Raw genomic sequence first — 27,731 nt, forward strand, 5'->3', positions numbered from 1 at the left:
GCGTGGCTGTTGAGGGAGGAGCCTGAGCTGCAGTGAGCTGGTAGCCCCTCTGGCTGGAGGTGAAAAAATAAAAGTCTCCACTCGCAGCGGGCCTGGGGCCGCAGGAAACGGCGAGGCTGCAGCGGAGTACCGAGAGCTATAGGAACCCGTACGTCTCTGAACTAGCGTTAGGTGAACAAGAGAACATTACAGCGTTAGATGACTGTTACCTTAACTTTAACGTACTGCTCGTTGGTTTTTTTCCGAAGAAAAGTATTCTTGGGAGAGTGGCCCAAGATCCGTAAACAGTGAACGCCGCCGCTGGGACAACAACGTAGCTGCAGATCAGGTGAGTTTCTGACGGGCCGCAGTGTCGCCTGGTTTAGCTCACTGTTAGCTGAGTTAGCCGGATGTCTACAGGTGCTGTATTGTGGTAGCCGTCTGTGTAGCCCTGTTACTGCTCACTTGTATTGTTGGCAAAACAGTGTTTTCACAGCGAAGTGTCCGTATTCGTGTAAGCTATCTTTTACGGGGCTCTTGATGTGGCAGCCCATTCAGACTGGTAGCCGGTTAAGCTATCATCGCTAGGGTTAATCGCTTTTAAGTTAACGAGTTGTTAGCTGGCTGACTGATTTAGCTATGTTTAACTCTTACGTTAAAAACGCTCAAAACATACATAACATCAGATTCTGATTCATTATATCTGTTAGTTGGCTTTGCTGTCCGTTTTATTCGGTAAAGAAACCAACGTTAACCCTTTTACAGTCTTCAGGAAAGTATTATAAGCTAGCTTAGCAGATTTCTTTATTGGGCTTGTTGGGGTTATTTGACGTTAGCTAACGTAACTAGCTGCTGCGCTACAGCTAATGAAACAGTATCAAAGTTTATTATTTTACGCGTACTTGATGTAATAACTATAGGAATAACATGCTGGTACAGACGTTATTTCGGTGTTGTGACACAGTTTTATTGAGGTGTGTCCGTGCTGAGTGTATTGTAAATCTCCCCCTAACTTTAAGCAGAAAGTACTGCACCGCTGACTCTGCTCTGGGTTGGGGGCGGAGTAGGTGAGGTACCGTGTTTCTGTTTTACCGGTTTGTCAGGTCTGAGTGAGCAAAAATGACAGTCACATCCGCCTCGAAGCTGCTCATATTACTCTGCTGCCATGTCCCTTCGTTTTCTGATATATCATTCGTTATGCAAACCAGCGGTTGCTGATCGTCCGTGCAGGGTGTAACTTAGGCCTGGTCAGGAGATTAAAAACTCTTTTACCCAGCCTGTTTGAGTATTAGCTATGGACAGGATTAATCGTTCCGTATAGGATGTTGAGGCCCATGATTTATGCATTTAAAACTTGTCTGGGTTAGCTGGGGCTGACTTGAGATCGGTTGTGCCTTTAAGTTCTGCTGAATTCAATGTTATGAACAAAGGGAGGTTTATACTATAGGTAATGCATAATACCTTGTATACTTTGTGTGAAAGGCAGTCTTAGGGATTAATTGGTACCCCTGAGGTTTGTCCTTTGCACCTAGAGATTTTTTTTACCGGTGACCATTTGGGTAAACAGGGGGCAGGTAACACACCCGCTTAGAGATGAATCTGGACTTGTAGACTTGTCTGTTGAATAGCCATATAGCTGAATATTTGTCAAGTTATATGAAAAGAAGTTGCAGGCTGTGTGTGTGAATGGAGCGTTATGCGCTGGTGAATGCTTAATAATACAAATAGATTATACAAAAGCTGGTACAATTATACTGCTTAAGTTGCGTCTCCTGAAAGGACAGTCCATGCTTGTCTAATGAAGGCAGTAAGATAAAAAAAAAAAAACCCTATTAGTCCTGAGTGTGAGCAGAGCTTCACTGAAACTAGAATGTACAATGGCCAGTCCCAGAGAGGATGAAGCTACAGTCGGTATATTTATTTAATTAGCATTTATCAGTGCATCAGTTTTATCTGTATTTTATGGGTAAACGTGTTTTATAATAATGTCTGGATGAATAATCGCTTTGTGAAAGGCATAAAATCAAGTATGGGGCATCACATCCAAAAAAGCTCAGAAGCCTTAACTGTAGTCAGTTAATTAGGGAGTGTGCAAACAGCAGACATGTTTTTGCAGCTTGTTTTTGTTCTTTCTAGTTGTCACCAGTGACTCCACTTCATGGCCAGCACCTCTCAGCTTACAGTATATTGTGATATTTATGCAGCACGATACATTTAAATTCATTCTTTTTCTCAGAGAAGACAGGAAAAGGGTGAGCCTGAGGACTGACGTCCTGTGAACCACACCCAGTGGCGGCTCTTAGTTTTGTTTATCTGAGAGGGGAATGTAGAGAGAGGAAGAGAGGAAGACGAGCAGATAAACGAGGGCTTCGCACTTCCAGGGTAACACCGGGTCTGACCAGTTGACAGTGGGTGTGAAGGGAGTCATCACTAAGAATAGTGTCTCATGCTGTCCTGTGAGAAATAGAGGAAGTTACCTACTTCCACACATCCACATCCTCTACCCATGTCCTTGTTTTGGCAGTCTAAATTTTGTTAGCCAAATTTGGATTTATCATAGTACCATGATCACATGTCCGTTCGTAGTCACTCATTGTGTTAGGTTCAATAGAACCAAAGGGCTGTTAGACTGTTCAGACCTGAAAAGCGCTAACCTGTCATCTTTAATTCTTAAATTGCTTCCTTGTCTTTTCCTAAGACATTTGCCAAGAGGAAAAACTTTGAGGGAGTGCAGAGCTTGTTTTTGATCAGATGTTTTTAGACTTTAGTTTTTTTTTTTTCTCCTCATGTGAGAATAGGAAGTTATGAGTTGATTCTGTTCTGAGTGGCTTGCACAGCACAGCCCCATACAGTGTAGGAGTGAGTAGTAAAAGCTTTATTACAGTAATCATCTCAAGCTACGTTTGCCACCATTGTCACCAGGAAATTAACAAGTTTCACTACAAACTTCTGTACGAGCATATATCCCAACAAGTAATGATGTTGATAAAACAATCGACGTAATTGATTGTCTTTAGTGGCTACTGGTAATTATGCTGTAAAAGGTTTTTTCAAGGGTAGGCTTTTCACAAAATAAAACATTGTCTGAGGTGGTACTAGAAATGTTGTGAAGCTGTTTATAGTGGATAGTTTAGGAGGCACCCAACATACAGAGCTATTCCAGAGTTATATTTTTTTGTACATAATTTCTTTAAAGCTAAAGTAGATGGAGAAATAGTAGACTGAATGCATGGTCACAGTACTGAAGGAACATGTTTCAGATACAAAGTACATCGTATATATCTTGAATAACAGATTTAACCCTTTGATCTTTTTAACCTGTGATGTCACCTAAATATTATCTGCAATTTCTGCAGTGCTGTTAAACATTGAATTGACTTGGACTGAACCGATCTTGAAGAACTAGATTACACTGGAGGAGTCCACTCATAGTGCTTCTCATGTCAGGACAAGTTGTGATCTTGTCTTCACCCCAGTTCACTTTTACTATTTCAGTGCAGCACTATTCCAAGAATGCAGTGATGTCAGAGTTGTAGGGGATTTAGTAAACAATGTAGCTTAATTCAGGGTTTCCCAAACTTTTTTTGAAGTCACATGCCCCTTTGTAGTCAGTTACAGGCCTTAAAATCCCACCACCTTATCTTTTATTTAGTGTGTATGTCTTAATATCTGCATGGATTATCCACCTCAGCAGAAACTGCCACAAAGGATATTATCTGCCTAAGATTATGATGACTTCAAGTGAGCTACTACTAATCATAATAATCAGCAGTGAAGAATAGGCAGCTTCATGTGTGATGTTTGCTAAATGGACCTACTTTTCAACACAAAGCAGTAAAGTTGGGAGTGGCTGAGTTTCACCCACTTTCACTTTTAGATCTCCATGTTGCTGCTTGTTGTCCTTGCAACAGGTGACAGGACTAGAATTCTTATTCTCATTTTTTTTGGCAGTTTTGAAATGGACATGTTTAGGATTTTTAGTCTCCCACTTGGTTCTTTTAGTTTGTTTTCGCTTTCTTTCCTTTTTGAGGATATTTTCCCCTAATAATGTTAGAACATTCTGTGTGCTCTTCTAGCAGGTGCTAAACTGTGTGAAACTTGTTTTTTGCCTTAGGTTTGTTTTTGGTGTGTTTTTTTTTTCATGCTGCTTCAACACATGAACTGGGCTGAACCAAATTTTGCATAGTAGCAGTTAAACAAGGTGGTGTAACATGATGATGGGGGTACTGTTTGTCTTTAGCTTAATGCAAGGTCATCTCTCATGACCTGTCCAACAGGAATCCCTGTGACTATTGATTTCTCAGTAGAATCACTGATTTCATCACATGCCCATGCATGTGTCCGAGAATGATTGTAGTCTCCACAGCAATTTATAATTCTTTTTCTTCTGGCCTTGAAATTGTGAAGGCCTTCTGAGGCCCATCCCACAAAGCAAGGTTTCTTGCTTAGGCAGCTAAATGTAAACTTAGTTCAGTTCAGTCTCTTTCCACTTTATACGGGGCTATGTTACCATGGCAACTTATGCTGCATGCCTAGCTTGCTCTAGGGCAGGTTAAGTTTGGGGTTTTGGATCATAAATCAAGGCTAACCTTCTGACCAATCAGAGACAGGCCTCTGATTGACGTGGCCCCCTCTGGGAGTTTAAAAGGGAAAAAAAATCACCCTCTGGTCTTTTTTCTTTTCTTTGTGGCATTACATTGAAAATATGGCTTTTAGTGGAGGTCACAAGTCATAGTATATAGGTATAAAGAATATAAAGCATTCATTACTTAAGTAAGTGCTAAAACGGTGCAAGTGGTGACAGCGTTCATTTTTACCTTTATAAATGCTTTGCTTTAAACGTTGTTATGTTGATGATTTCTTTTTCCTTCTTTGAAAAAGAAGCTGCTTGTTCGTGATCAGCTGTTTGTCATGAACATTGCAACTGCCGTGGTAAAGCAAATTAACCGTAGTTGCATTATTAAAGTTTTGTGAAGCTGATACTTAGTCAAGAACTCTGTCTAGGTTGAACATGCTTCATGAGACAGGTTTCTGGTTTATGTTCTGATAAACAAACCCTTTGTTGATACTCTAGCCTACAGGCAACTGTGCTATAAACACAGCTATTTCTTCCTCCATGTTTTCAAAGCGTTCTGCATTTTCTGCATATGGTTTGAGAGCAGTTTAGATGTAATGACACTCTGCCAGTCAGTATACTAACGGAGCTGAGTTTATTAGCTAGTTTTGTGAATGGCTAGGTCTATGTTATTGTAATTTAGTAGTGTTGAATCTTTATGTCTTGGTGTCTGGTAGAACTGATAAAGCTGTCCAGAAAGGGATCTACTGTCATAGTAAAATACTGACTAATTAGTCCTCCCTGCTTGGACCTCCTACCACTAATTTAGCTGTGCTTAGTCTTCCCCTCCTACATGTTGCCCTCCCTTTGTTGAATAACCACCTTCATGCCTAAACACATCTATGGTACATAGGAGAGCTCTCGCCTTCAATTATATTAGTATGTTAGTAATCTGCCAGTTATTCTAATGAGTAATGAGAGTTTGTATGTAACAGTTTGTATTTAATAATATGTAACCCTGTGTGGAAAAAGTTCTGCAAATTCCTGCCTATCATTGCTATTAAATTAAAAAGGTACATTTGAATAGATCTTTTTTTAAATTGAGGTTTCTTTTAATTTTGACTGCCCCACTGTAAAGGCATACGTATGTACTGATTTGTTGTTGACCACTCGTACTAACTGTACTGAGATGGTGTTGACTTCTCAAACTGCCACCATAGAATGCTGGATCATTTACTCTGTGATAGTGATCATCTTGAGCACAACAGAGTTTTTACCATATGTTCCTTCATCATAAGCAATAGCCCAGTTTTTTTCCTTTTCTTTCTGCAGTCCCTGTACTTCAGGTCTCCCACTGTGAGTTTTCTAAATGGCTTCAGAGACCAAGCTTATTCTTAAGTAGAAGACCTCCCACTCGGTCATTGTCCCCTAAGCTGAGGTTCACAGAGGCCCTTTCTGTCTGGCTGCCTTATCCAGGCCCTTTACCCCCTTTAGCTTTGTCCCCACTGCTTTGAATGAGGATGTGAGTCCTGTGCTGGAGGCAAAATGGAGCCACATGCCTGATGATGACTAAATGTTTAGCTAATAATGCGAATAACTGGAAAAATATGTCTTGTTTGAGCAGTTGAGTCACTTGAAGGGTTCTAGCAGGGGGAAGAAAAAGGGAAAAAAAAAAACAGCTAAAAAAAGTACTCCATACTTCCTCCTCTTTTGCAGGATTAGCCCCTTTCTTCAGAGATTGGTTTAAATAACCTGGCTCATTTGATGGAAGTTCAGGATGCAATAAAAGTTAAACTTTGACTTTCAGGCAAGATTATAATTTTAGTCATCTATTGTTTGAATTTCTCATGATCTTTTCAAGTAGACATCATGTGATTGTTAGTTTTTTTCTTGTTTTTCCTTCACTGGAAAGTTTTTTTTTTTTTTTTTTTCTTCTTCCCTGCATTCTCTGGCACTTCTTACTCACTACATTCGGCTGCATTATAAAAGGATAGCACAGTTAGGCCTTGACATAAGCAATCAATATGGCTTTTCTTTATTTTTCCGTGACGGAAGCAGAATATTTTACACAATAATAACAGAATATTGATATACTGCAGTAGTCTCCATGTACATTCTTTGGAATGGTGCCTGAATGCTCTCATTAAAGGAAAAGCTGATGGGTCTTCTCCAGTCCCTCTTTCAAAAACAGAGCCCCTTTCAAACATTTTCTCAGTGCAACAGGTGTTTTCATCAGCTGCTGTTTAGCACAGGGGGGCTGGATGGGGCTTAGCTCCGTGCTGCAGGAGAACAATAGGTGCTTCAGTTGAAACTTTACTGACCTCCAGCCCCCTGTTCTTGTCTGAAACTGGGCAGTCCATAGGGAGTGGGGGCCGAGAGTCAGAGAGAGAATGGGAGGAGGGAGAGTTTCAGTCAACAGCCTATAGCCCCTCCTCTGGAATTCCTGTTCTTCTTACTACCATCGTTTTTTTCTCTTGTGCGGTAATTGTTTTATTCTTGTTTTTACTTCAGACTTCATAACATACTAAATTTGTTCATGTTTGAATTGGTAGTATTAGGTGTATCTGTTGGAAACAGGTGGTCTGTTGGAACATTTGTGACGTCATATATAGTTTTTGTCCTTTTTATTGTCTAATACTTTTTATATTAAAGGGTCCATATCATGGAAAATTGAATTTCCTCAGTTTCCTTCCTAAAATGAACAACTTTTAAAATAGTGTATATACACATTGCTTAAGATCAGAACTTATTGTTCATTCAGTCTGTGCAGTCTATATATGGAAACTAAGCTGCAAAAACATGCTGCTTGAATGAGTTTCTGTGATGTCACAAAATCAGCATTTACACACATTCACCTGTTCAGCCTACAGCAGTGTAGCTCTGCCCATTCATGCTGAAGTTATAAAGAGTGTTTCAGGCTGGTCAGCTTTTTGAATGAGACACAATACAAAGCAGGCAATCAAAATCTTGTAAAAAAAAAAAAAAACAATGTTTTATTCTGAGGGATAAAGAACAGTTGGAAGATGGTCTATAAAATGAGTCATAACTGTTTTTGGTGCATAAAACCATGCATATTAAGGGGCCCTCAGAGGGGAATGATAAAATACTAGAAATTTTTCTGCTGGAAAAAATGTGGCTCATTCCTTCTTTTTCCTGTCTCTTCTGGTCTGTCAGGTAGCTAAAAGAGAGAGAGAGGGCAACGTGAGGCCCTTGCTTGTCCCGGGAGAATGAAGAGATTCCGGCGACATGGGCATGACTCTCAGAGGGACAAACTCAAGCAAGAGCTCTACCAGTTCAATAAGGTGATTAACACACACATCACTACAGCTAATTAGTTCTTTTGTTCTGTTGCTGCAAATACTACTTTAAACTGTACTGACGTCTGAGTCAGTATTTTGTCAGCATTACTTTCTTGCTTAACAGGTTAATTACTGTTTCTCCAGAGTTTCTATATTTACTGTTATTTGGAATGAATATAGAGCTTTCAGCTCGCTTTGTCCATTTCTACTGTGTCCAGACTGTGGAGCATGGCTTTCCCCACCAACCAAGTGCTCTGGGCTTCAGCCCCAGCCTGGAGCTTCTTGCCATTGGTACCAGATCTGGAGCCATCAAACTGTATCCTCTGGGGTATGCGATAACGGAAAAGTGTCAGCATTTAATGTTGTGCTTTGCTGAGCCAATTTTACCCTGAATCTGAAATGTCATATCAAATCAAATCAAATCAAATTTATTTGTATAGCGCTTTTTACAACTGATGTTGTCACAAAGCAGCTTCACAGAAATCCGTTTAGAACAAAGTTTCAACATGAACTGTAAATCCTCCAGGTGAGCAAGCCAGGGGTGACAGTGGCAAGGAAAAACTCACTTAGAGCTGAGGAAGAAACCTTGGGAGGAACCAAGGCTCACATGGGGGGGACCCATCCTCCTCTGGTCAAACTATGTACAAAATTATTATTCTACTAATATTAATAGTAGTAGTAGTAATAGTTAGGAGGTAGTAATAGTTAGGAGACTTCAGTGTAGAGTGGGCAGCCAGTCCAAGGCAGGTGGCGGTGACTGGGTTGTGGGTAACTGGTCTGAAGCGGGTAGCCGGAGAGCTCTACAAACAATCATCCAGCAGTGTCCGGCCGGACAGGTGGGCAGTCGTTTTCTCAGAAGAAAGGTAGGGAAATGGAGTTAGTTTAGTTCTGTATAGGTGTATGTATAGTAGTATGTAAAACATTTCCAGAGTGTGGCTAATGACTCCGGCAGATCTGACTATAACAGCTTAACTAAAAGGAGCGAACCAAAAGGGCACACAGACACGGGAGCACCCTGAAACAGTTTGGCTTCCCTCCGCTCCACCGTCCACAAACCTGAGTGTTCGCGTGTGAGCGGCGGGACGACAGCACCAGTCTCAGTTTACTATAATTCCCTGCGTCCATGGACCCCTGGATCTGCTGCCTTTATCCAAGGGGAAACATTAGCTACCAAAAGCTAAACTAAACAAGTGAGTTTTCAGCCTAGATTTGAATATTGCGACTGAGTCTGAGTCCCGAACATTTTCTGGAAGATCATTCCAGAGTTTGGGGGCTTTATAAGAAAAGGCTCTTCCCCCAGATGAAACCTTCTGAATTCTGGGAACTATTAAAAAGCCAGCACTCTGTGATCTGAGTAATCGTGGTGGCTCGTAATGGGAAATAAGGTCTTGCAGGTACTCAGGAGCGAGCCCATGTAGGGCTTTATACGTCAATAAAAGAATTTTGTAATCAATACGGAATTTAACAGGCAGCCAATGGAGTGATGATAGAACTGTACTGATATGATCAAATTTTCTAGTTTTAGTGAGAACCCTGGCTGCAGCATTTTGAACTAGTTGAAGTTTACTTAAATTCCTGCTGGTGCGTCCTGACAGTAATGCGTTACAGTAATCTAGCCTTGAGGTAATAAAGGCATGTACTAATGTTTCTGCATCACGCAGTGATAAGGCATTTCTTATTCTGGCAATATTGCGAAGATGTACAAAAGCTGTCCTAGTGATACTGCCTATGTGTTGATCGAATGATAAATCTGGATCGAGTATTACACCAAGATTTTTTGCTGCTGAACCAGGTATAACTGGAAAGTCAGCGAGATTTAAAGTTAAATCTGATAATTTATTTCTTGCCACTTTTGGACCCAGAAGGAGAACCTCTGTTTTGTTACTGTTTAGGAGGAGGAAGTTACGCGACATCCAACCCTTCACATCTTTTACACAGTCCTCTATTTTCTTTAACCTGTATTTGTCATCAGCCTTGGCTGATATGTACAATTGCGTATCGTCTGCGTAACAGTGAAAGTTAATGCCATGGCTACTTATAACTGTGCCTAACGGTAACATGTATAATGTAAATAATAATGGTCCTAAAATAGAGCCTTGCGGAATTCCAGATCTTACTTGTGAATAATTGGAAGATAAGTCATTTACCTTTACGAACTGATAACGTTCTGTTAAGTAAGATTTGAACCATGATAGGGCTGTCCCTGTGATTCCAACCATGTTTTCTAACCTTTCTAGGAGAATATTGTGGTCTATCGTATCGAAAGCTGCGCTGAGGTCAAGTAGCACTAACAGGGATATGTAGCCTTGATCAGAGGCAAGAAGAAGATCATTTGTTATCTTAACTAGAGCTGTCTCAGTGCTGTGATGTGGCCTGAATCCAGATTGGAATTTCTCAAATATGTTGTTCTTATGTAGATATGAACTAAGTTGTTGGGCTACGGCTTTTCCTAAGATCTTAGATATAAATGGCAGGTTAGATATAGGCCTGTAATTAGACAATATGCTAGCATCAAGGTTTGGTTTCTTGATCAGAGGCTTAATAACTGCTAGTTTAAAAGCTCTGGGTACATGGCCCAGGCTAAGGGACGAGTTTACTATAGTTAAAAGAGGATTAATGATAACTGGTAGTACTTCTTTGAGTAATTTTGAGGGGATTGCATCAAGTGTGCAGGTTGTACAATTTGCAGAGGAGATAATCTTCTCTAGTTCTAGCTGTGGGAGTGGGTAGAAATTTTCAAGCCTTTCTTCTGCAGCTATGTTATGTTTTATATCAGCCATGTCAGATGACAGCCAAGTTGGATTTAATACTGTGGGTTGAATTTGTTGTCTAATATTTTTGATTTTATTATTAAAAAAGTCCATAAAAACTTCACTGGTGAGGGTCGCCGGAATTTGTGGTTCAGTACCTGCCTGATTTTTTGTAATTCTAGAGATCACACTAAACAGTACTCTAGGATTATTTTTATTGTTCTCGATCAGCGAGGCCAGATATGCTGAGCGAGCTTTAGTGAGAGCATTTCTATACTCATAAATCCCTTCAGATTTATTCTACTTTCTCTGACACCAGGGGTGGAATTAATGGGGTGTAATACTTGATTTTTGCATGATACATTTCTTTTTCCTAGACATTTCATTTGACACACCCATAAGCACTCCACTCCACAGGGGTGTGTATATCTGCATACTCTACCTGCTTTCCCACGGAATTGCGTAATCATTGCTTGAAACCGCTGTATAGCCAGCTTTAGTCATTTAAACAATATGAATTGTTTTATTTTTAGTATAACCAGTCTGTGTTCTTGGTTTTAACTTTATTAGCAGTAAGATGCCTAATTAGTAACCTCTCACTTGGTATTCTCTCATATATCTGTTTTCAGTTTTTAAACTTTCTTTAAACTGGTATAAAAATGGTCTTCCACAAACATGTTTTTTTTAGCCTGCTAGATTCTTATACAGTACCCTTCATTTTATTTATTTCCAGTCAAAATATAAGTACAAGTTATTCATCCTTCAGCAGATCTTTCTAAAGAGACTAGATATAAGGTAATCTCCTTGCGTAGTAGAGATCTGAAAAAAAACGTAGGTGTTTCTGTCCATTCTTGCATTGTGTGAAGACAGCTCAACCTAATGGGTCTGTAGCTGTCAAAAAGTTGTTACTGAGAAAACAAAGCAAAGAAGCTGCCAGTGTTGACAGAACAGAGAACTGTCTACCTCAACATATTTGAATGTACTTGAGATTTCTTGGACCTGAGCAGCAGAAAATGCAACCAACTTCAAGGCTGAACTTTGGAGGTATGGAAAAATAACCCTGCAAAAAGTTTTGAAAAACTAAAAGCAATTCTCCCAAAAAGTAGATAACTACAATAAAGGTAAAGGGTGGACACACCTAATACTGAAATTATTTATATTTAATTGTTGAAGCTTCTTTGCAATTTTTTTTAAATATATGTTTTTTGCTTTTTTCCTAATAACTTGTTGTGTTGACTGTAAATTTGTGGTTTTTCTATATGCTAATTTATTAGTATGTGTAGTAGTTTGCTTAATTTAAGCTTCTCTCAGCTATGGAGCTCCAGGAGTTGAATTTATGGGACTGCATGATGAGAATGCTGCAGTTACACAGGTGCACTTTCTCCCACACCAGGTATGTTGTTTAGCCACACAGATGTGCTGCTCTGTGATTGTTATACTATCTGTATTTACTGTATGATTTTTTTCTGCAGCTGACACTTCATTGTATATCTGTATTTATTTACTTTAATAAATGTGTAGGTTGAGTTGGTGACATTACTGGATGACAATAGTCTGCACATGTGGACACTTCGAGCTCATAAAGGTGTGTCAGAGCTGCTGGAGATAGGACGCTTTACACTCACTGGTCCTCCAGGGTGAGTCAGACTTGGTCACACACAGCCAGTCTGTATTGCTATATTCTGTCAGGGATGTCATATTTGTTTCCAAGAAGACATTGAGGCTGTGAGCCAACACATAAGCACATGCCCACACCCACACCTGCACAGAGGCACCTACTCAGATACACTGACTCATACACACCTAGACACTGGTGATACTTGCACATTATGATGATACGCTAAGACGTAGAGTGGTGGAAAAAATCCAGTATAGTATCACCTATTCTGTTTATTTTTTTCTGTCAGACATGCTGACTAATATCAGTTTTCCAAGTGTTTTTGATAACCCCTGTTCTATATGATCATGAATGACTAGTAATTGTACCCAGCTATGTAAAGCATCAAGCCAGGTGTTTTTGAAACTTGGGCAGTCATATTAATTGTGAAGAAATATGTGCTTTAATTAATTGTGAGGTATCTAAGCACTCATTAATATGAATCTTCCCAGTTGTTAACTCCTGTTCACCCTGTGTGATTTCTGTTGCAGTGCAATTCCTAGTGTGACGCGGGTGACTGCCGTTCTAGCCCACTCTTCGGGTGAGCTGCTTCTGCTGGGCACTGAAGGTGGTCATGTGTTCGTAGTGGAGGTGCCTGGCTTCAGGGAGCTGGAAGAAAATAATATCAGTGTGGAAGACGTCCAGAGCAGGTGGGTTGACTGTTATGTTTCAGAGGAACCTGATTTCCACTTTTGTACTTTTAATTTATGCTTAACTCTTGTTTGGTATACACAACCTCTGCCTGTCATATAGTGTTTGTGCCAGAAAAGTTTTGCTTTCTGCTCCTCTCTCAGTGTAGACCAGTGTGGGGTTTTGAGAAAAAGGGAATTTATTGGGATGCTGGTAATAGTCTGGCTTTGCATCATTCACACATGCAGCCCCTTTTTTATTAGCATTACATACATGCATTGAAAATCCAGATAAACAGGAAGTGACATACACAAAATCATGTACAAAAATATAGTACTGCAACTTTTTTCACTTGTAAAAACCTCAAAAACTCAATTGCTGGCTGTGCTACATTGTTTTTGCACAGAAGCAGCCATGAATGCGCTATATCTTCTCTGTAGAATCATGTACAAAATACTTTCTCCTGTGGTGTTTTTACTCATAAACTAAAGTAAAAACTTGAATTGTGTTTAAAAAGTAAATAAATAAAACATTTAGTTTTACCATCTTTATTCTATATGTCTTTGTATTTCCCTGTACCTTCCTGTTTAATTGCCATTAAATTCCTGGAATAGCATAGACAACATGCTTTTGTTCTGTATGTTTTTTCTTGTGTTCACTAAATCTGTCCATGCTCTTCTCCCAGAGTTCCAGAGGAATATGTGGGCCGCAGGAACCTGGAGTGTGTGGAGGCCCTGCAGGAAAATCCTCTCAACCCCCGGCAAGTGCTGATAGGCTATAGCCGAGGCCTGATGGTTCTTTGGGACCTGGATCGTCGGTGTGCCATTCAGCACTTCCTAGGCACACAGGTACTACTTTATGCCATTAAAACTACAGTTCTTTGCATTTAAAGGGGACCAGTCAAATAGCTGAGTAGTCTTGAACAGGTGTCCAGTCCACTAATGTTCAGAAAAAAATGTGACATAGGGTGGAAGTTTTAGAGATACTGATTGTTTTATTAGCTACATTTTTCAGGTTACCCTGGGCTGCTGACCACATTCCCACTTTAACCAAAACAGTTCAGAGCATGTTTATAGAAATATAATCGTAGGCGTGCTCTATATTGGAAAAAAAATCTTTGCTTTAAATGTTGTTTGAGTCAGGTCAAGAGCGCTATTGGGTTTGCATCTGCCAATTGTCTAGTATTGCAACTTTGCTAAAAAGCAAAAGTTTTCTGCAAAGTTAACAAATGTCTTTTCTTTGACATAGTAAAAATGTCATACTGTTAAAGGGTGTGTAGGAACAAAGCAATCTTCATCGCATTCTGCTAAAAAGTGGTTAGTTGCTATCAATAACATGGATTTCAGTGAAAGCACTGCATTAGATGCGTTGAGAAACATTTGCGTGTGTTCAACACAATTCTTTTTGATGCTAAGAAAAGTGTCTATCTCCATTGTTGTAAGGGCAAATGAATGCCGAATATGCTAACATTAGGACATAGAAAGAGTGCTTGCTTTTTTCCTTAATTTGTCAAAGCTCTTTTACTATCTCTGTAATAAAATAAATGCCGAACGAGACTTTCCCTTTTTTTGAGAAGTTCGCCGAGCAGTTTTGCTTTCTTCAGAGAAAAAATATTTGATTGATCTCCTCAGACCTGCCCATATGTGATGTGGTTCGTCCTTTAATGTCCTCAAAATGATTCACTTGTATTTTTCCCTTTGCAGCAGCTGGAGAGTGTGTGGTGGATGGAGGATGGTGGAAACATTCTTAGTTCCCATAGTGATGGCAGCTATTGCCATTGGACGGTGACTGGAAAGGATCCGCAGACTGAACCAGAGAAACAGGAGACACCATATGGTAAAATACCCTCGTATTAGTAGACTGTGGATGAAGTACTGTATCCAAACTGTTTCCTTAATTATGTTTCCTGTGCTCTAAAGTGTAGTATTTGTCATGTGCATGTCACTGGGTATTTGAGGAATTTTATCTGTATTGCTTTGCTGTGTTCTTTTTAATGTGTGTTGAGGTATTACTCTTCTAAAATGACTGCTTACTGTGTTAAGGTTCCTTCCCATGCAAGGCCATTTCCAAAATCCTACAAATATCAACAAGACAAGGGTGAGTCTGTTTGCCTGAGTTAGTCTGTGTGTGTATCTGTGTGTTCTGATCCTTGTGAACCTAGCACAGGTGTGTTTGCTTGCGATGTCGTTAACCAGAGCGTTCCAGTGTGACTCACTGTTGCTGGTTAATTTTTAACTACTACTGGGAGGCTCATATTTTCCACTCACTCTTGAAATCCTTGAAGTTATCTGCACATTCACCATTATCCCTTTTCTTTAGCTTACATGTTATTTAATGTTATTTTTCATAATTTTCCACAAATTATGTGTCATTGTCAATTGTGTGTATGCTTATTATTGTAATAATGCCTTTGTAACTTGATTATTGAAGTTGATATCTTGTTTTTCTTGATGTGGTTAGTTTTTCTTGTCCTATTGTCCCCAGTCCCCCATTCCTTATCTTCAGTGGTGGCATGCCAAGGGCCAGCTATGGAGACAGACACTGCATCTCTGTCATACACAGCAAGACCCATGTAGCGCTGGACTTCACGTCCCGCATTATAGACTTCTTTGTCATCAGAGACGGAGAGCGCCATAGAGGTAGGGACATATCTATGCATTCTTATATGGGGCCTGTTTCACAAAGCAGGATTTCTTGCTTATCCAGCTAACGTAAAGCTTAGTTTGATCTAACCCTGGATTTTCTGTCTCACGATGATGAATCACTTTTTTGGGGTATATCACCATGGTAGCTGATGCTACACACTGTCTTGATTTAGGATCATAAACAGTGCTTGCACCAATTATAGACAGCCTTCTGACAGAGCTGGACCCCTCTGGATTCACTTTTTTATTTCTTTGTGATGTTTTTGGTGTCAGTCATCTGACAAATAAACTTCTACAGCAGAGGAAGAACATCATGTTACATAGATATCTAGAATATAAAGCAATTATTACGCCGTTGAGCACTAGCATGGTGCAGTGGTGACAGTGTTCAGTGTTGTCTTTTACCTTTATAAATGTTTTACTTCAAATAAAGGTATTTTACATTATTTTTACAACAAATTTTGGCACAAAGCAGCTATACCAGAAATCTGGATCTAAGCCCCGAATGAGCAAGCCAAGGGTGACAGAGGCAAGAAAAAACGAACTAATAGCAAGAGGAAGAAAACTAGAGCGGAACTAAAGCACAAATGTGGAACCCATCCTCCTCTAGTCGACACTGGATAGCAAAACAATAATATAACAAACAAGCAATATGTATAGAGAATAGGTGTTGACAATTAATATACAGTAGTAAATATAGAAAAAAGAAAAGAAAAAAAAGCCTTAGTATTTAGAATTAGCATTTAGATTAACCAGTGATAACAGGCGACTGGTGTTGGAGGCTTATAAGAGTAAAAAATGAGAGCTAGACCTATGAAAAACCAGTCACAATTACTGACTAGTAACAGTGTTAGTGTTATTGTTACTGTCGCTGATTACTATCACAGGCCTATCAGAGTATCAAATAAGAAGTGCATCTATGAAAATCAGTGACTACTGTTAGAGGCAAATCACAGTGAAAATGAGAGTTAAGTCCATGAGCAACAGTGACTGCTGTTAGAATTATGATACATATTTACGTAGTGTTCGTTCTTTTTCCTTCTTTGAAAAATAAGCAGCTCAGCTGTTGGGCAAAATAATAATTTGTTGTTATCGTGATAAATTTTGTTATTGTGATGAACGGTATTCTTTTCTGAGCATATCATGTATATAGTTATAACTTATAGGATGCTGACCCACTGCACGTTTCATTAAAAAAAAGAGCATAATTAGTCTGTTTTAATTGGATTTACTGCAGTAAAGTATGTAAAATGTTGATGAATAAAAATTGCTGTGCCTAAAAATTTGATACTGCTAGTGCATTGTGTTTGGGTGTCCAAATATTGTGATATGGATTGTGAAAATGTCTATTATAGGGATATGAAATGTTTGCCAAATCATCCACCCCTGTGCTTAACACCTCTTCATGTTTCATGTGATTGGCTGCTCATTGTAAATGTCATGCTTTCATGTGCATGAACACTGGGATTAATCATAGCTTGAGTATCTAAACCTGGGTTAACAGAGAAAGTTGTTAACAACCGATGTGAAATGGTGAGTTAACAGTGGCTGTGTTTGTGAAGCTGAAACTTGGACAGAAATCAAACATACTTCATGAGACGTGCCCTTGAACTAATGGCTTCCACCTGCTGTTGTCCTTATAAACTTCAGACTAGGACTCCTAGCTGTGTCAGTTATGACTGAGCATATGGCTGTGCTCTGCAGGGGACCCCAGTGCTCTGGTGGTGTTGGTGGAAGAGGAACTGGTGGTAGTAGATCTGCAGACTGAGGGATGGCCTGTGATCCAGACTCCATACCTGGTGCCACTACACTGCTCAGCAATCACTTGCTCTCACCATGTCTCCTCCATCCCACTAAAACTGTGGGAGAGAATCCAGGCTGCTGGCAAACTGCAGAACTCACACTACTCAAGAAAGGTCTGCCTTTAGTACTTGAGACACTGAATCTTACATGTATAGCTACTAGAACACATTTCTACCTACAATGTGTAATACAGGAATGGTCATTGATGTTGAGAAGCTTAAGAGCATGTTTAGTTCCCTTATGTTAACCATTGTTGACTGGAATACATTACCACAAGTTTGTTGCTATAATGAAAACAGTTTTATTATTTCACTTTGATCGTCTCTTTCTCCTTCTGTTTCTGTCTCATCTTTTTTTTGCTGTCTTTGTAGCCTTGGCCGATAAATGGAGGACAGAACCTTGCCCCAGATCCTCCCCAGAGAGACCTGTTGTTGACTGGGTAAGTGGCCTATAATTCCCTTTCAGACATAGATTTTCATTTTTCGGTAGTGTTACTCAAACCTGGGGGCTTGAGCTCTAAACTCTGGGCATTTCTGTACTTGTCCCAAACACTTGGTTCTGCACCCAGGACCAATTCTGGGCTCATTTGTGGGAAGCTCATTATTGCAGCTTTGAGAATTTCATGGATTGATGGCACAATTCCATATGTCACCTTTGTGCGCACAGTTTTTGCAAAATTGTAGATGATGGATTCATTGCTTTGCTGCTTTGACAGTAAATGGATGGCAACTGACAACAGGCTTATACCTTTTATTATGGTTATATGTCATTGGAAGGCTACTGGTTATTGATTATGTGGCATATCCTTGTGCAGGAGTCTGCAAAAGAGGAGTTGTTCTCACTTGGGAAGACTTTTTAACCATGTAGGAAGGTTTTTTTTTTTTGTTTTTTTTTGGCAGTACTCTGTACTCTGTGCAAGCACTTGTGGTACTTTCTCTGTTTTTCCCCATTAAAATTAAAAATTTCCCATTAAAATTAAAATCTGAAAATTAAACAGGGGAATAACGTGACAAAAGAAGGCAGTCATGCTACTCTATGTGCAGCAATGGGATCAGATAGACCAGAGTTTGTCTAAAGCAAACCACAGACCACTGTTTTCAGGAGAACCAGGGATCAGTTCTCTGTACTGTCCCTGGGCTAAAAAACAGCTTTCATGCTCAGGCAAATGTACCAAACTCTCTGGGAAGGTGGCCTAAGGTTAAGCTGAAGTATATTTTCTCAGCATTTAGCATCTGATTGATGTTTTTATAGTGAATTAAAGCATACCTAGTACTGGTTTAATTAACAAATAAGTGCAATGGGAGTTCCATGTTATTGTGTTGCAACAGTTAATACCAGTGTATTTACTAAGCACAACTGGCTTTAGTGTGAGGAACAAGGAAGAGAATTCAATGAAGTATTGGTATGCCCTGGAAGCTTACTTTGAATTTACCTGACTTTTTGCAACATCTTTGGTATGAAGAACAGGTACACCTGTCAAACCTGTTATGTGCTAAGCATATTGGAATCCTCTCTTCCTCTCTGTAGCCATGAAGATGGAACAGTGCGTTTCTGGGATGCCTCAGGGGTCTGCCTTTACCCCATGTACAAGCTGAGCACGGCTATGGTTTTCCACACGGATGCTGATCCCAATGACAACATGAATCAGAGCACTGAGGGCGAGTGGCCACCTTTTCGCAAGGTCACAATCAGTCTGCTGTCTTTTCAGCTTCATTAATTACATATCAGTAAAATAGGTCTTTCTGAATATTCAGTTTCTTTTATTGGCTGTCACTTCTTTGTGACCATAAAAAGGGTATTCATCTCTAGATTCAACGTCAAGGTCTAATTGTGCTTCTTTTAGGTGGGCTGCTTTGACCCATACAGTGATGACCCCCGGCTCGGCATCCAGAAGATTCATCTCTGTAAATATAGCGGTTACCTGACTGTGGCAGGAACTGCCGGACAAGTAAGTTTTCATGTAGTGTTACAGATTTGTGAAAATTGATATTATTGATTTGCATAAATACATTATACACTGGCTGTACAGCATCGGCTTGTTCAGTACATTGGAAAAGTATAGGTTAGGCCCTCTTAATTTGTTGAAAACTAACAGTAAACCCACACTCATAATTTACTTCCTCTGATATTGTTTTGTAGTCAACATGGAACACTTGACAGTTCCCTTTAGTTGCAGTTAAATTTAAGACACTTCGTAAATCTGATGGCCAACTGCGGTGGACTAGCAGTGTCCTACTTTGATAGCAGAAGCTGAACTCTTTGGACCCATCAGGATCAGTAGTCTGGTTAAAGTCACTGATCAGCTCTGGAGTCATTGCAAATTTATGGATGTCCTTGTCCTTCCATCAGCTTTTGTTGTGAGTGAAAACTGTGTCCCTCAGATCCTAGTGCTGGAGATGAATGATGAGGCAGCTGAGCAGACTGTTGAAGCCACAGTAGTGGACCTGCTGCAGGGGCAAGAAGGTTTCCGCTGGAAGGGCCAGGCACGGCTAGACCTACGGGAGGAGCCAGTCACATTTCCATCAGGCTTTCAGCCCTTTGCCTTGGTGCAGTGCCAGCCCCCTGCAGTGGTCACAGCAATAGCCCTGCATTCAGAGTGGAAGTTGGTTGCGTTCGGGACTAGCCATGGTTTTGGTGTCTATGACTACCAACAGAAGAACAATATTCTGGTCAAGTGAGTTCCTCCTCAGATCAGTGGAATTTCCTCATAATTGTTTTGTCCTGAAGAAACCCCCTGGTTATTGTCTTAATATTTAGCTAGCTGTTGGAAGTAATAAGAGCTAATACTCTGCTTGAACATATGATGTTTCAGATTCAAAGTGGTAGTGTATTAATTCAGTACTTGCCCAGCTCACTGAAATATATTTAATGTAGTAACACTTCTACAGTCCTGACAGTAAACCTTACTTTGTATTGTTTTCAGATGTGACTTACTAGCTGTGTCGTATTATAGGTGCACTCTCAACCCAAACGACCAGGTGGCCCTAGAGGGGCCCCTATCTAGAGTGAAGTCCATTAAGAAGTCTCTGCGCCAGTCCTTCCGCCGAATTCGCCGCAGCCGTGTCTCCATGCGCAAACACAATCCCAACAATGCAGCAAAGGTAGTTTTTCTTTCTATTTCTGTGGCTGTAGTTAAGATTATAGGTATTTGGTTCGGGATAGCAGTATTTTAGTTACATTTATAGCCAAGTCTGAATTTTGTTTGCATTGTTTCCCCTCTTTATGAGGGTGAAAGTGCAATCTGTTGACATCAACATAATTATTATTTGCTACACGTACATTGTCTGCATTCAGTCATTGTTGATGGAGTTTGTGAGGAGAGTTGTTTGTGCTCTGGCTGTAGCTTCAGGAGTTAAATGCACGGTTAGAGGCAGAGGCTCTGCATGAAATGGAACTGGCTCCAGTTCAGAGGAAAATTGAAGCTCGCTCTGCTGATGACTCCTTCACTGGACTTGTCAGGACTCTGTATTTTGCTGACACATTCCTTAGTGACAGTAAGTAAAATGATCATAAATATTTGTGTGACATTGAAAAATCCATTTGCTTCTATTTTTGTGTTTGTTTTTTTGCGTTTGTTCATAACTTTTTTTCTTTTCCTGAAGGAGCACTGGAGTAAATTCTGTCTCTGACAAAGTATCTTGGATTGAATTGTTCTGCTGTACATCAATCTTTTCCATATGTGATGATGATGATGATGATGATGATGATCATGTTTTCCACAGGCTCTCAAAGCACACCCTCTCTATGGGCAGGGACCAATGGTGGCGCTGTCTTTGCCTACATGCTGCGTCTCCCTCCTGTAGAACGGAGAATGGACAACCAAGTGACAGCTCACGCAGGTAAAAACTGCATGCCAATACATACACAAGCAAATTCTTTAGACCCTTCCTGTTTCAAAATCCTCTTGTTTTGTCTTTCTTTCTCTGCTTTTGTCTCCTTCCCCTCTTAGCTAAAGAGATCCAGCTGATGCATCGTGCTCCAGTTGTGGGCTTGGTGGTTTTGGATGGGAGGGGAGCGCCATTGCCTGAGCCCCTGGAAGTGGCACATGATCTCGCCCGCAGCCCTGACATGCAGGGTTCTCACCAACTGCTTGTCATCTCGGAGGAGCAGTTAAAGGTCAGAAGGACATGATTCCCATTACAATAAATTCACTTTTGTCATACATTCCCCTTGTAAAGCATTAGCTGTTGAACTGATTTGTAATTTTCAAAAATGTTTTGCTGTATGGTTGCAGCAAAGGTCATCCAAGGTCTTTTGCACATATAGATGTGTACTTGTGTATGTTTGTATGTGCAAGAAACTTATAGATAAACAGGTCCAACTCTATTGTGAAGTATATTCATTGGGGAAATTAAATCATTGCTGCTGCTGTAATTTTAAGACCTCCCTGTAACAATGTCTGTATGTGACCCTTGTAATGCATAGAAATAGAAAAGACTTTCCTGCCAGTGGTTTTGCACAAGCATTAGTTGTGGTTTAGTGTTTTCGGTTTCTGACTCATTGCTCTGTCAACTAAACTGCCCCACATCACAAAGCACAAAGTACTTTTTTTACTTAATCGAGACTTGCTGTTCCCAGACTGAAAGAGCAGTAATGTAACTAGTGTACAATCTATTTATTATTTCTCTTGTTTTGTGTGTGTTTACAGTTGTTCAATTTGCCTAAAGTGAGCAGCAAGGCAAAGCTTAAACTGACAGCCATTGACGGTTCCCGGGTGCGTCGGGTGGGCGTGGCCTGGTTTGGGAGTAGTCGGGTGGAGGACTATGGAGAGAGCAGCTTGGTAGTGTTGACCAATCAAGGCGAGCTACATGTTGTGTCCCTGCCATCAATCAAACTGCAAGTGCACTACCCCTGTATTCGAAGAGAGGATGTCAGCGGAATCGCATCCTGCGTCTTCACCAAGCATGGGCAAGGTAGGTCTTTAGAATGTGCACTGACGTACACTTCCCCTAATCTTTGAGTTATTCACATTCATAGAGAGCAAAACAAACCTCAATGTTTTGTATTCCAGGACTCTATCTGATCTCTCCCTCCGAGTTTGAGCGTTTCTCTCTTTCTGCACGCTGGGTAGTGGAGCCACGATGTCTAGTAGAGGCTTCCCAAACAAGACCCACATCACATTCGAGCCAAGCTCACAGAGACCAGCCTGATGGAGCGTCCATGGAGAACAGGTAGTTTACCTGTCAGTTCTCTCGCATCAGACATATTGAACATTAGCTGATGTTGGATCAGCCTGTCAGTAACTAAGAATGAGCTCCACTCAAAATTCTTACTAATATTAATTTTAGGGTCTTTGTCTTTACAGGAACTTAAGAAGGAACAGCGACAACTATGGTGAGATTTGTGATGGAAGTGTCTTGACTGTTCATGCCAGAAAGCATTGCATCAAATACTAAAACTTGCATGTTGTCAGCTTCATTACCACTTAATTCACTTTTTAAAAATTGTTCATGTGTCATTCTCCTTAACGCGTTATATTATCAAAAATGAATTGTTGGCAAAGAGTATAGTTTTGCTTGTTTGGCCCATGTTCAGACACTGCTGGAGTGAAATGTTTTTGTGTTTTTTTTTTTTGTAAAAACATTTTAACTAGTTAAATTCATATAATCTGTCTTTGTAAAGTGAAGCTAGCAGCATGTTAATGAGTGTAATAAGTAAATATATATATTTTTGAGTTGACAATTTCAAATTGCATCATTCTATTACCAGTTGTTTTAAAACTTCTTTTACATCTGCTTTAGTTTAATTGTTAGGAGGTATTGGACCAATTTTTTACAGTGGATAATGGGGAAAAAGTGTAATTATTATGTCATTATCACTTTATACATTTTGAGAAAATTTCAGGAAAAATTTAGTTTAATTAAAAAAAAACACTTCATTCCAGTTGTTTCTGTGCTAGGGGAGTTCCACAGATTTTTTAAAAATTTTTTGCATGGTTCAGTCGCTGAATTTTTAAGTCATTCGGAGTGGTTTAATGTAAAGTGCTCCTTTCTAGAGTCAAAATTGTTCATAGTGGTGGTGATAGGAAACAGACATCTGAAGAGTTTAATGCCTCTAAAAGCTTCTTCACAGGAAGTTACTACGTGAAATGTTTACGAATATGCTGCCTGATGCCTGAGACATTGTTTTATGTATTTATTTATTTATTTTTTTAATCAATTTATGGCAGAGAGGATATATGCAGGGGTGTTGTAAAGAAAAATAGTACCCAATAAAAACTTATTTCTTCAGATTGACCATTAGTAATATTACATGTAAAAACTCAGACATATGTAGGTTCCATGTAAACAAAATGAGAATCAGTACATTTGAACCACTCTGAATGACTTACATCTCAGCAGTTGAATTATGTAGAGAATTTGTAAAAAATGGCGGAATTCCCTTTTAATTCATGCCAAACTAGTGAAATATGAAATTATTGCCCAAGTTTCAGACATTCTCTACTTAAGTTAAGAGATGACGATCACCAGAAAAGCTTGTTTGTTGCTTAAGTGTTCTCTCAAACACTGACAAGCTTTCGCTAAACTGACCTAAATGCTTGTATGTTCCAGAAAACTCTGCTAGACAAGTAATGGAGCATGCTTTGCTGAACGATGAGAGTGAGTACATCAGTGACCAGTGGCCCATTTAGCAGTTAGCAGTTAGAACACAACAGGATGGCCATTGAGAGATTGGATGGCAAAAGTTAAATATGAAGGGTAGAACAGCTTCACGAAATTTGAGTTTGTTTCTGTGTTGCTTGCTGTGTGTAATGTGTGATGTGCAAGAATTGGCATGAGCATCGTGCTCAACCGTATGTCTGCAAAATCATGACTTGTCCAGTGCAACCATTTGTTTGTGCATGATCCATAACAAACCCATACGTCTGCACAATAACAATGCTATCACACATATATTTTTATTGTGTCTATAAGAATGTAGTTTGGGATTAGATTGGTTGATTTAAATATGCAATATTGCAGTTCTTTTGAAGTTATCATGTCATTTAGTCTTGCAGTAATGATTGATGGGTAGGAAAACATTTCAAGTGTTAAGTAGTCATGTAATTTTTTGATTTTTGCCATGGTTACAGAGGTGCTCCAGGAGATCCAAAAGTCACTAGAAGGAGATCAGTGAGTACTTTATCTTGCAGTCCTTGCATCTATAATTAGCATTGCGCTAACATCTTAGGTGACATTGGCCTTATTTGTTTGTGTGATTTAAGGATGTTTTTGGAAAACAGCCTGAAGACTAAGCCAGCACCAGGCAAGGTGCTGAGTAATGGAGGTAAGCTCCTGCTAGTAATTAAAGGAATAATTAGGCAAAATATCAGATTTTCCCAGTTTTCCCCCTTGCCTCAGCCAGGACATGTGTGGAGTCTAAATTTTGGTTCTTTAGTTTAGAACTGGAGCTTTGAGGCTAACATTGCTAACAAACAATAGAACTCAGTAGTCACTCATATGGCCCAAATCGTTTTTGTGAAGAGAGATCACCAAAATACCCACTTAAACCACACCCAGATCGTCATTAAGATTGTGCAGTATTTTTGATGTGGTTTTGGCCACAGTATGACATACTGTGAACCTGAAAGTGGCTGTCGGCAGTTTTAGACAACAGGGTGTGTATTCACAAACCACCTCAGCAGTAGCAGTGCTAATCTAGAATCAGTAGTTGTGACACTGACCATCATAAATACGAAGGAATCTGATCCCAGATCAGTTCTGCTTTGTGAATACCAGCAGTTCATTTTCATAGCTCACAGTAGCCACGTTTACATGCAGCCTGATAATCCGTTAATAATCCGACTAATAGCTCAATCGGAATAGAATACGTCCATGTAAACACCTCAATCGGAATAGTCTAATCCGATTGAGGCCATTCGGAATACAATTTCTATCCGATTAAACGAGGTGGGTAAACTTCTAAATAATCCGTTAAATAGAAGAATAATAGCCATGTAAACGCCTGAATCCGATTACATTCCAATCGGAACGTGTAAGTATGTTCTGCGCATGTGCGTCGCGTCACGGCGAAAGTTTACACCGCTCAACATGGCGGAGCAGAAACTGGTCTGGACCTCACGTGATGTTCGCTGTCATGGTAACGTTTACTCTAAGCGCTACTCCACGCATGCGCGTCATTTTGCATCGGATTACTTGTAGTGAGCATGTAAACGAAGATTTTCCATCAGATTGTTGAATAGAGTGCATATAAACACCTCAGTCTAAATCTGTAATCGGATTGTATTCAATCGGATTGGCAAAAATCGTTGCATGTAAACATAGCCAGTTAGTCATACTGTGCTCTAAACTGCAATAACAGATCTGTGTGACCTTAATGAAGACCTATATGCAGTTTGAGGGGGCTGAGAAAAGTTTTGGTGGTGTATTTTTATAGAAACAATTTGGGCTATTTGGGTGACTCTTGAGTTCTATTGTCTGTTAACAGCATAACTCCTGTTCTAAACTAACGAAGCAAAATTGGACTCTGAACTTGTTTGGGCTGACCAACTACATCTGGAGTAAGTGGAAAATTCACCTCTCTCAAGAACAAGGTGAACATTAAGGTAAACCTCAAGTTTCATTTGTCTGAGGTAATTTTTTTTTCTTCTATGATTACAGATTGAGCCTTGCAACCCGTGCCTGAAACGTCCGCTCCAGCCTTGCTGAAGACCTGAACACTACTGCAAGTATCACTACTGAACCATGTGAAGCCCTGGAGAGAGGAATGCCTGCTACACCAGAGGGTGAGGGTCAGAGGGACCACCACCTGTGCCTGCCAAGACCAACCACTGTATCTCCACCGACCATAACAACCACCAACCCCAGCACCAGCCTCCACCTTTGAGCATGTCCCCCGCCCTCCTGTGGGGCTGCAGCTACACCACTCAACAGCTCAACACTGAAGAGCAGGAGCAAGGTGGCAGGGGCATTTTTTTTATTCTGTTTTATTTCTTATGTTTGTTAATTTAATTTTTACATGCATGATTTTTGTATATGTGATTTGAAAACCTCAAAATCTGCATGAATGATGTGTCTCACAAGGGAAAAGATACCACCAGTCATTGAAAGGATTTAAGGTATAATGGCTAGGTAGTCTTAGGACTTGTACTGAAGTGCTGAAACTACGTAGTCAACCAAATGAACCACATGTATATCAAATATTTTACTAAGTACTCTAAAAGAAGTAGTAATGCCTTTTTCCCTCCGTCCAGGCAAAAAAGAGAACAGTGTGTAGTTATGTTTTAGGTACTTTTTCACTACTGTGTAGCATATATGCTGTAATTTTTAGGGGGTACAACTTTCTAAGGGGCTTGGTTTTTAATATTTTTTAATGTCAGCTTTTTTAATGCCATTTATGCATAATGTAATTTAGGAATGTAATTTTAAGATAATGTAGTCAAATGTTTAATATATGTGTATATGAAAATCTGTATCTGTTAATGGTGGACTGTATTTTCTGATCTAAGGAAATATTTTGGTACTGTCTCTTGAAATGCTCTCAGCATTTTTTGGGTCTAGAATATATTTTTGTAGTTAACTGATCATGTACAAGAACACTATCATTTTGTAATTTGACACTACCATTAAGTCTGCTGAGTAAATTTTTAAACTTTCACCACAACATGTCTGTCATTTACTTATGTTGATATATTGTGTATATACAAAATATCTGTGTACCTTTGAGTAGAACACCATCTGCTGCGACTGTTTTTCTGACGTCTGGATTGAAGATTTAATTAAAACAGATTTATAACCAGTTCATATATTGGAGTGCAAACACCAGAATCGTCACATGGATAAGATTAATTTATGATAGAAAGCTTACAGTGATACCATGTGTAATCACTGATATCATGTGTAATGTTCAAAGTCAACTAACCAAAAACTTAACAGAAATTAAATAAATAAATTAAAAAAAATACCTTTTTGGAAGCAAAAATAAATATATTTAGTGCCGAAAGGTGCATGTGAGGCAATCGCATGTATCTATATTTACATACAGGCATCTATACTTATAAGGCCCCTAAAAAATAAATTATTATTTAAAAAATTGGCAGTAGACGTTTAGTTTTTCAGAAAGACTAATAATAGAATAAAATGCATTCGAAAATATAAATACATTAATGCAAAAAAGTTATTTTATGTAGGCCTTTATGTTCGCGTAACCGTTTATATTTTTCGCAGTATGGAGCTGGAGGGTCTGGTTCCAGAAGTCAAAATCCCATTCATAATCGCCATAGGGAATTTGATTTTTAACCATAACATTTTATCCAGCCAACGTAGACTTGCCATACGCTATGAGATAGTGAGATTATTATATATGCTCCAATTACAGCCATGAATCAGTCTGGTTTCAACTTTTGTTTCCGAAAAATCGCTTTTTATTTCCTCGTTCCTCAAAAAGAAATACATTACCCATCCGTCCTAGAAA

General features: G+C 39.6%; 1 protein-coding gene across 5 annotated transcripts; it reads left to right on the forward strand.

The window, feature by feature from the left end:
* Positions 1 to 26,921, forward strand: llgl2 (LLGL scribble cell polarity complex component 2). Of its 5 annotated transcripts, none has more exons than XM_036572636.1 (27): positions 1 to 148; positions 249 to 328; positions 7,709 to 7,836; positions 8,052 to 8,149; positions 11,895 to 11,976; positions 12,105 to 12,220; positions 12,732 to 12,890; positions 13,556 to 13,718; positions 14,574 to 14,706; positions 14,913 to 14,967; positions 15,355 to 15,509; positions 17,220 to 17,431; positions 17,690 to 17,757; positions 18,846 to 18,999; positions 19,162 to 19,266; positions 19,700 to 19,992; positions 20,272 to 20,419; positions 20,662 to 20,812; positions 21,041 to 21,157; positions 21,268 to 21,434; positions 21,967 to 22,231; positions 22,330 to 22,489; positions 22,624 to 22,652; positions 23,870 to 23,917; positions 24,391 to 24,430; positions 24,523 to 24,584; positions 25,919 to 26,921. In XM_036572636.1, exons 3-27 carry the CDS (start codon positions 7,762 to 7,764, stop codon positions 25,921 to 25,923), a joined length of 3,060 nt encoding a protein of 1,019 aa, XP_036428529.1. In that variant the 5' UTR covers positions 1 to 148; positions 249 to 328; positions 7,709 to 7,761; the 3' UTR covers positions 25,924 to 26,921. The 5 variants fall into 5 exon arrangements, 4 of the variants coding, with proteins under 4 accessions (XP_036428529.1, XP_036428530.1, XP_036428528.1 ...); XR_005007364.1 differs by adding an exon at positions 25,746 to 25,818 and having other exon boundaries at positions 16 to 328; XM_036572637.1 differs by having other exon boundaries at positions 16 to 148; positions 254 to 328.
* Positions 26,922 to 27,731: the final 810 nt, after the last annotated feature.

This window comes from Colossoma macropomum, unplaced genomic scaffold (genome assembly GCF_904425465.1).
Source record: "Colossoma macropomum unplaced genomic scaffold, Colossoma_macropomum, whole genome shotgun sequence".
Classification (NCBI taxonomy): domain Eukaryota; kingdom Metazoa; phylum Chordata; class Actinopteri; order Characiformes; family Serrasalmidae; genus Colossoma; species Colossoma macropomum.